The sequence below is a fragment of the Callorhinchus milii genome, unplaced genomic scaffold, assembly GCF_018977255.1.
Source record: "Callorhinchus milii isolate IMCB2004 unplaced genomic scaffold, IMCB_Cmil_1.0 Scaffold11, whole genome shotgun sequence".
NCBI classification, from domain to species: Eukaryota; Metazoa; Chordata; class Chondrichthyes; order Chimaeriformes; family Callorhinchidae; genus Callorhinchus; species Callorhinchus milii.
The window spans coordinates 18,318,443-18,327,765 of NW_024704752.1; the positions used below are offsets into that span (position 1 = coordinate 18,318,443).

General features: G+C 40.4%; 1 protein-coding gene across 1 annotated transcript; it reads right to left on the minus strand.

Annotated features, from left to right (window-relative positions):
- Window positions 1–556: 556 nt before the first annotated feature.
- Window positions 557–7,974, minus strand: LOC103175569 (serpin I2). Its single transcript, XM_007888672.2, has 8 exons — window positions 7,767–7,974; window positions 6,846–7,076; window positions 5,655–5,849; window positions 5,171–5,363; window positions 3,811–3,908; window positions 1,955–2,041; window positions 1,191–1,277; window positions 557–660 (listed from the first exon to the last, which is right to left on the minus strand). The coding sequence occupies exons 1-8, from the start codon at window positions 7,972–7,974 to the stop codon at window positions 584–586; spliced, it is 1,176 nt and encodes a 391-aa protein (XP_007886863.2). The 3' UTR covers window positions 557–583.
- Window positions 7,975–9,323: the final 1,349 nt, after the last annotated feature.

The window sequence follows — 9,323 nt, forward strand, 5'->3', positions numbered from 1 at the left end:
CTGTCAATCACACCCTACAGCCACACCCTCCAGCCACACCTGTCAATCACTCCCTCCAGCCACACCTGTCAATCACTCCCTCCAGCCACACCCTCCAGCCACACCTGTCAATCACACCCTCCAGCCACACCTGTCAATCACTCCCTCCAGCCACACCCTCCAGCCACGCCTGTCAATCACACCCTCCAGCCACACCTGTCAATCACACCCTCCAGCCCTGACTGCCTGTGGGACGCTGCTGCGCGCAATTGGGTGCCACCTTTCGCTCACAAAATACACAGTCACTACGCCTGACAGAATATTCTGCGAAGCGCCGTGAGACGTGATAAGGCGCTGCATCCAACGCTTCATTCTCGTCGCGGATTATGATTGCCGCTGCGTTGTAGGATTCCTGTCTGCGGGAGAAGGTGTTCCAACCTCAGTGCTGACGACCTACTTACGTGGACGTCAACAACCAACTGGAACGCAACCGGTCATTCATTTTGTGGCTGTTTATGGGACATTGCTGAGTGCAAATGTATACTATGTTTATATAAAATCAGACACAATAACAGTGTTTTGTTGTTTGATATTATTTTTATTATTACAGTGCCTCCGTATCCTTTGCAGAGCCACTTGTCATCTCAGGATCCAGTACTCTCCCCACAAATAAAATTGAACCTGAAAATCCGAAGTGTTGAATTAAAGCCGACAAACATTGGTACATTACTCTTCAAACTTAATTTTTTCTCATTATTGAACGGGTTTGTATATGTTCATCCACATTCGGCTGAACATTTCGGTTGATCGTTATCAAAGCGTTACCGCGTTGTTGGTTGTAAAGCTGCTGATGATTTAGGCTCCAAACTAAGGACCACCTACTTAGGTCTTCTCGTGAACAATCTGGACGCCGAGTTTGGTGGAGAAGTACGTGAAGGACCCTTCACCAAGATTCTCAAACGAAAATCAAGCATCCGGTCACATCTCCTACACTGTGCCTAAGTGTCTCCTTCTAATTACTTGTTCTTTCTCCGAACAAATGCAACAGATTTTAGATTATGTTCATGACTACAAGTATTGTACTCGACATATAATTTCGGTGGGATGGGAAACTGATTTACGTGACTTAATGTTAACACATAAATAATTAATCTCTCAAAATGTTGCAACCCAGTGAGGTGAATAAGCAGATACAACGAAAAGCACTTTACCTGAGAGGTTGTTCCTTATAATGAACATGAATGGACGAGTAGCATTAAATTGATGTCGGGAAAGACTCATGACTGCAAGTGTCATACCTACAATTAAACAATTATAAACATCTCTCTCGCATCAAGCGTTTCTGTTTAATATCATTACATTCTCTGTATCATAATTATCAAAGCTGTATTTTTTTTTGCAATCAATGGATATCAGAACTACACAACGCCCTCCAGGGAGAGAGAGAGAGAGAGTGGATCCCATTCCAACAAACTATCTCTGGGATTTCCATGTGTAGGTTGGAGGCAGGGAAATCTAGGCTTGGTTTGGAGACTCTTAAGCAACGGTGATGGGTCACACACCCGGACGGCCCCTCCAAAAAAAACAATTATGACGATGTAACATGCTTTAAAGCTGAGGAGACTCAAATAGTCCTGTAGCTCAGTGGTTAGAGCACTCGCTTTGCAAGTGAGAGACCTGAGTTCAATCCCAGGCAGAGGGCGAAACCTTGGGCAAGTTTCCTTACTCCACACAGAGCCTAATAATAATCCCTCCAAAACCAATAACAATAATAAATTGGTCATTTTCAATCCACGACTGTTTGTGGGACATTGCTGTGCGCAATTGGCTGCCGCGTTCGCCCATATATATACAGTCAATTCACTTTACAGTGTGTTCTGTGAAGCGCTTTGGGACGTCCTCCCGACATGAAAAACGCTATATCAAATGCAAGGATTATTATTATTATTATTAAATCTCTGTAAATAATGTTTACCTGTTGAAGCTGCTGCCTCGCTTCCTTCTTCATTTAGTTCAATAAATGCTTGATGAACCGCTTCAGAAATATACAGGTCAGGTGAATCTATTGACACATCAAACACAAGATTTAGCAACTAATTTGTATTTCTCTGCAGCTGAGGAGGAAGGACATTATTTACACCAGAGCCAAGTGTGAGAGAATGTCAGGGATAGTAAACCTTAGACTTTAAAAGAATGGATTTGCCGGAAAAGGGAAATGAGTCAAGAAAATGTAATTGGACAGCGATAATGGTTTGGAAATCTGCAGTGCAAAAGTGGAAAATATTTTAAGGAGCTGTTGGCAAGGCTGTAGCAAGAAGTCATTTCATTTCATTCAAAATGATTTAAGGAGCAAAAGGCGAATAGAGTTTAATAAGGATGTACATAATAATGGGATTAATGGAAGGTTTTTAAAATATATTACTATACAACTCCGTAGGCTGAGGGGTTGAGTAAATTACATAGAAAAGGTAAAGGCACAAGTTTAAAAGCACACCTGACTATATTTGTACTTAAACTTAAATAATCACTTTAGCAACATTTGAAACTGTTTAATAATTAATTTAAAAAAGCACACTTATCTATCTCTTTATGTGTGGACTGTAATATAATACTCTATACTTGTGTGCAATGTAGCAATAGCACAAAACATGGGCTATGCACTATTCATGATCAGGAAATTAATTCAAACTTGAAATTGCTGCACCATCAATGATTAAAAGTTGGGTTATGTTTTGATGCTCAGAGTAGGTTTTGTTACATTACTGTAAATACTTCTTTATTCATAAAGTTTCTTCGGTAATTACTTTCACTATATAATAATAATAATCCTTGCATTTGATAGAGCGCTTTTCACATCTTCTAGACGTCTCAAGGCGCTTCACAGAATATACTGCAAAGTGGATGGACTGTATATTTTGTGGGCAAAACGCGGCAGCCAATTGCGCACAGCAGCGTCCCACAAACACTCGTGGATTGAAGGGACCAAATTATTATTGATTTAATAATAATAATAAAATAAATGAACAATTTAATTAACACTAGTCAGGAAGATTCATGTAGTGGAGCGGCTTGGAGATTTAAGGTGGGATGTAAAGACAGAAGAGGGAGGTGAGACAGAGTGGAAGAGGGAGGTTTTTCCAGTGAATTCTAGTCATTTCTAGGAGTTCCAGTCAGGACAATCTGAGAAAAATAAGATGGTCAAAGGAAACATAGGGGTCTAACATGTGACAACTTCTAACAGGATTCGTTAATAAATACAACAATAAATTGCATTGATATACAGTAAAACTTGCACAAGTCGTATCGGTTGACACCATAACATTTAGCACGACTCACGTGAAGGCTGAGTTTCCCGCGATTCAATGCAACCAGTAAGTGTGGGAGTAATGGAGGATAGGGGAGCTGTGTTACGAGTTAGGAGATGATTCGCTTACAAAATACGACTCGTGCAAAGAAATCTAAGTGGTTTCGATAGGATACTGAATGGGACTCGGCTGCATGTGGTTTCACTGTTGAGCCTTTCATGTCGGGAGCACGTCCCAAGGAGGTGAATAAGGATTGTGAGCGGAGATTCCTCGCAATAACAGGATGGACATCACTCCAACCTGCAGTAATAAAGCTACAAAAGTCGACGAGCAGAAGTTTTGTGAGACGGCCTGACTTACTTTCGGTTTCCACATTAAGGAACCCCGTTAGAAATCAGCGGATACTAGAAGCCGATTTATGAACGCTTCTAAGTATGAATATGTTTTAGGGCAAAGGATAGACACAGCCAGACACACAGGACAACATTAATGAAGAATTACAAGCCGGACTTAATCGTTAATATACCTGAGATTCCAGAAAGGTCACCTCGAGTTTCGAATATTTCCGTTATATTAAGAGTTCGAAGAGGTTCTTTCAAATCCAATTTCTGTTCGGTTTTAAATCTGCAGATATTACAATGGCAAAATATGAATGCCACCACTTCAGTCTAAAGCACTCCACGCAAAATACTCCAGTGCCTCCTTTGAACCGTTTCACCCTGGAACGGCACAGTTCGTTTATAATCTCCTGTGATAAAGTCATCGCTCTGTTAAGTTTTGTTTCGCGTCTCGGCCAAGTTCACGCAGCGCATCAATGCAATGTTATGTAGCGTATCTCATTAAATCAACTCAAGCACAAATTAGCCGGATGTGTCGAGTGATTACATTCCTAGCACGTTTCAGCAGCAAACCCGAGCGGCGAGCACCCAGCACAATGTCAGCAGAGGCCACAGATAACCCCGCACTGGGGGGTGGGGTCCTTGAATAGAATCGCTCGCAGAATGGCTCTCCAAACTCGGATCGTAAAGAAAAAGACTCTCAAGGAAATTAAAATTCCGCCTGATTTTAAAGGGGGAGGGAATGATGGTGACACCAAATGAACTCGCAAGGGATCTGAATGAAAGGAGCGCGCCATTCACATTTTTGTTTAGAAAAAAAGGCATTGAGTACAAAACACTGCTGAGAGATCCGTCAATCACTCATCTTCCAGGGACGCTGCATAGTAAAGGGGAACGTACTGTAATCTGCTTTCCTCTGTGTTGCCAGACAGAAGCAAACTGACTTAATGAACTGATTTATAGAGCCTGCTCGGAAATATTGCTTCGTTTCAGATCTTCTGCTGCGAGACCGAATCTCATCTACTTACAGGCAGGCGTAGACGATTGGAAATAAATATGCAAATCGTTTCCCTGTTTTAGAAATTCGGCACCAAATCTGCCTCAATTTATTGGATCACACACAAAAGCCACATCCAGTTTTCTGGCAGAAAGGCAACAGTTTCAGCTGAAGACTCACTAGAATAGGGCCGTAGACCATAATTACATATCTGATCGGCTATTCATAGTCTCCACGGCGACAGCCACAGGCTGTCATAAAAATGGATAATAATGCAAGTACTTAAATATACGTAGGCTTAATATCAAGCTGTGCGCAACTGGCTGCTGTGTTTGGCCCACAAAATACGCAGACACGACACTTTGCAGTATATTCTATGAAGCATTTTGAGACGTTGTGAAGATGTGATAAGGCGCTACATCATATGCAAGGATTATTATTATATTAGATTATTTCTTCCTGAAAATTGGGACAGTTGCAATATGTAACCCGAGACTTCTCTGTGGCAGAAATCACATGTAAAGTAATATCATCTTTGTTTGATCACCTACCTTGGAAGGTAAATCTCAACATCTTCTTCTGCTATGGTGGACAGCCAGTTTTCAACGATTTGTGGGGTGATGAGTTTTTCCAGCTCCGTTAAGTCGGTTCCTTCTGCTGGGAGGGCCAGTATCATGCTGGATTCATCCCCGCTGTAAGGTAATTCCAGGACCTGGTAACTCACCTCATCAGCTGTAAAATAACCTGCACAAAACAGTTTGCAAATTATAATAATAATAATTCCTAGATTTGATACAGGCCCTTATCACATCTTCGAGACGACTCAAAGCGCTTCACGGAATATATCGTACAATGAATTGACTGTATATTTCGTGGGCAAAATGCGGCAGTCAATTCCGCTCAGCAGTGTCCCCACAAACAGTCGTGGATTGAGTGAGCAAATTATTTTCAATATTTTATTTTTGAAGGGAGTATTACAGTGTGTGGGAGATTGCTAGATTGCGATGAAGAATGTATTGTCGAGGCAATTCTTACCCAACTTGCTTTTCACCTGCTGGTGCATTATTGGTATGTGAAGCACAGACCCATCGCTCTTAGTAAACTTGGTGACACTGGTGTTGTCCTGACTGAACTTGTGTTTCCATGTTCCCTTAAAATAAATGGCATTCACTAAAACAAGCCTCGTTAGGGGGCTGAAAGATGCGCTGGAAAACAAGTCTTTGACTTTACCTGCAAAAACAAAGTTAGAATCATACAATCGTAAAATATTACAGCACTAAAGGAGGCCATTCAGCCCATTGTGCCTGTGCCAGCTCTTTGGAAGAGCTTCCCAATCAGTCCCACTCCCCCTCCTTTTCCCCAAGTTGTTTTGGGAGTAAATTAGGAATTTGTTTTCTTGGTGTCACTGTTAAGCTCCTTTGCAAGGACAAGCGAGGGGGCACGGTCAGAGAATTTGCACCATCAAAGTGTATTTGTCCTTTTTATTCATTTTGAAAGGTTGTTTTCGATGTTGCAATGGTCCCCATATCCGTGGGAATAGCAACAGATGCTGATTCGTGTCATGAGTCTATTTACAATCAGGGAGAATTATGTATTTACTCTGGTTGTGGGAAACACACAAATGTTCATTGCCTTTCATTAAATCTTTATTTTGCTGTATCTGCTAAGTCCCTATCAGTGGCAGAATAAGATATTAAGTTTTGTGAGTGACAAAGAAAGTCTGCTGTTTTTGCTGAATGGCTGGAGGTGTTTTCTCATCATTTAGTCGCTTCTCGTTCCGTTACCATCACTTTTTACTTATTAAACTTACAATAAAAAATTACAATATAAGAAAATCGAATTCCAATGAATTGCTATGAGGCCTAAACGTCCTACAGGGCATTTAAAGGTATCTGTCGTAGCGGACGGTGATATCTCCAGAGGTCTAAGTGTCACCAATAATAGTGGGATTTATGCCTTTCTCTTGACATATACACATTACCACTGGAGACAACAACATCTTGCATTGTTACAGTGTCCCTCTCATGGGGTAGAATCTCGGAGCGCTGAACTGCTGTGCCTGCAAAGTCCTGACATGAGGCTTGAACCCAAAACTGGAAGCGAGAGTGCTACCAACTGAGCCAGGCAGATACATCTAGTTGAGACAATACAACACTGTAGTGTAATAACACTACAGTTTGTGGGTGTGCAACTGTACTACTCACCATTGGTGGATGTGCTACTCACCATGGGTCTGTCTGACTACCCAGGCATTGATATTGCTGGCAGCAGACATAGCATCTTGGAAATCGAGTTTCCTTACAGAACTGTTGAAGGTGTCCTGATTATTGAGGAGATATTGTTCATTCAGAGGGTAACGGGCTTGAATGTAAATCGCGCTGGCAAGGTTGAGTTTGTTTTCTTCACTGTCGGTGGAGATGATTTTCAATAGTTTCTTCATCGCAGAGAATTCTTTCCCTAAAATTAGAATCGGGATCAACGATAAGTCAATAATCAGTTTTAGATTAACACAACCTGAGAAAGAACGCCGCAGAATGTTTTTTTTTTTAATCATTCGAGAAATTGCTCCTTATTTTTGTGACTGCAATATATTTCTGGAAGCGTATTTGTGAATTTTAAAATTCTCACATTTGCAATCATTTCCACAACTGGTGTTGATATATTCATAGTAATTCAGCCACAGTAACCTTTCGTGGAGAATTTAAAATCCATTTGAGTTTTTTTCTGTCACCTATGAGCTATTCATGATTTTCAATATTCCCTGTATTGGATAGACTGTATTTTATGAGCAGCTTTTCTTAATATGAAAATAATAATAATACTCCTTGCATTTGATATAGCACCTTATCGCGTCTTCCAGACATCTCAAAGCGCTTCACAGAACAGGTGTAAAGTGAATTGATTGTATATGTTGTGGGCGAAACACGGCAGCCAACTGCGCACAGCAACGTTCCCACAAACAGTCATGGATTGAGTGACCAAATTATTATTGAAATAAATCTAGGATTAATAAATCCATATTCTTAATCTTGGAAAAAGAGGAACTGATTTACTATGTGTATATAGGCATATAATAAATTACAAATGACCATTATTTATTACCTGACACATCCGTGACAATTTAAGTCGCATTAAGTCGGTACATACCTTCCTGTGTTCCATCAAAGTGTAGACCTTTTCGTAACTGTTGCAGTGTGGTTCCTCCTGTACCCAGTTCCAGCATTCCTAGGCCCAGACCGATGGACACTGGTGAGAAGATAAGGTTGTGGTTCTTCTGGACTGAACGAACGGCATGGTAGAAATCAAGCGCAAACCCTAGAGTAGAATCACTGGGAAGAGCATCAAAGCTGCACATCATCACTTCTCCATGTGGTAACAGGAAACAGAAAATAAACAGGCTTCGTATTGCTGTTTGGGAGGGAAGATAAGGAATTTTTAAAGAAGTGTCTTCGTTGATCCATTTAATGCATCAGAAACGTTTTGGCTTTGCGTCTAACCTCAGGCATATGTATTTATTGATCACGTGGACACCATATTGTTACACTTTGCATTCTTCTGACAAAGAGTCTCCAATTATACAGTAGTAAGTACACTGCCTAGACATTTTACATTAAAGATGTTACTTTATACAAAAGTTCCAAATAGACTACTATCTGTATAAATTCTTCAACAGCGGATAAAAGCACAAATTCTTGAAAGAAATTCTTAGCCCCCACAGTCAAAAGCTTTTCAATGAAAAGCCTTCTTATGATTGAGAATTGCTGCATTGATAGAGAGTCCTTGGCACACAAGTCGAGTTGTGTGGACCGTATTTTGCAACCACACTGCATTCACACCAGAAGAATTTGAATTGTATGAGCCGGTGAGATTGTAAGATAGCCAGGCTTTTCATTTCAATGATACTGCAAAACTCAACCATGCAAAATAAATGTATGTGTACAAACCTATCACCATGTTGCGCTCGGAGGAATAGCTGTGCCCAAGTTCTCCAACTAACATGCATCAGTGACTAGCCTTGATATGATAATGTACCTGCTGACTCCTTGCAACCTTGTGCTATACTCTGGTGTTCATTAACTGTAATATCGTAACATCTAACCCTGGTAATGCATTAAACACTGAGTAACTGAAATCTGATTGATGTCAAGGTCACAAACAGTCATAAGGAGCTGCCCAGAAAACAAGTAGCACAACCTAGTTGGCGCACAATTAACATCTATGTTACAAAGAGCCGACAGTGTTTGTATTTACAATCAAACATGTTGTTCAAGTGTGAGGCTGCTCGTTCAATATCTACACGATTTGAAAATCATTTTGATCCGAGGTGATGCTACTGAGTAGATCATCCAACACTAATCTGTTGGTTCATCACACGACTGTGAAAAACATTTATCCTCTCAAATTCAACACAATTTTCCAAGTATAATTCCAAACATAACAAGACAAGTTTTGGAGACCATTTGGTTTTTTGTGACTGCCTCTTCAAGCATATGTATGAGATTTGCAAAACAATGTACTGCTTTGATTTTAATTCGAGTTTAGTTCCATTTTAATATTTCGGTTATGAGTTAAATAATGAAAGGTCAGTGTGCTGATAAAATCAAGTTCAATCCTGTACTGCAGTTGGGTACAGCTGTTTGAAAGTTTTAGGATTAATAGAAGAGAGTTTTGATTAAATATTGCAGAGTTTTTAATAGACCTTGC

Bases quoted from the DNA above. Each gene is read 5' to 3' on its own strand.
- LOC103175569 (XM_007888672.2), bottom strand. From the start codon at position 7,974: ATGTGCAGCTTTGATGCTCTTCCCAGTGATTCTACTCTAGGGTTTGCG. The intron at 3,909-5,170 runs GTAGGTGATCAA...TAATATCTGCAG, and splicing joins GTTGAGATTTACCTTCCAAG to ATTTAAAACCGAACAGAAAT. The intron at 2,042-3,810 runs GTATATTAACGA...ATGTGTCAATAG, and splicing joins TGACCTTTCTGGAATCTCAG to ATTCACCTGACCTGTATATT.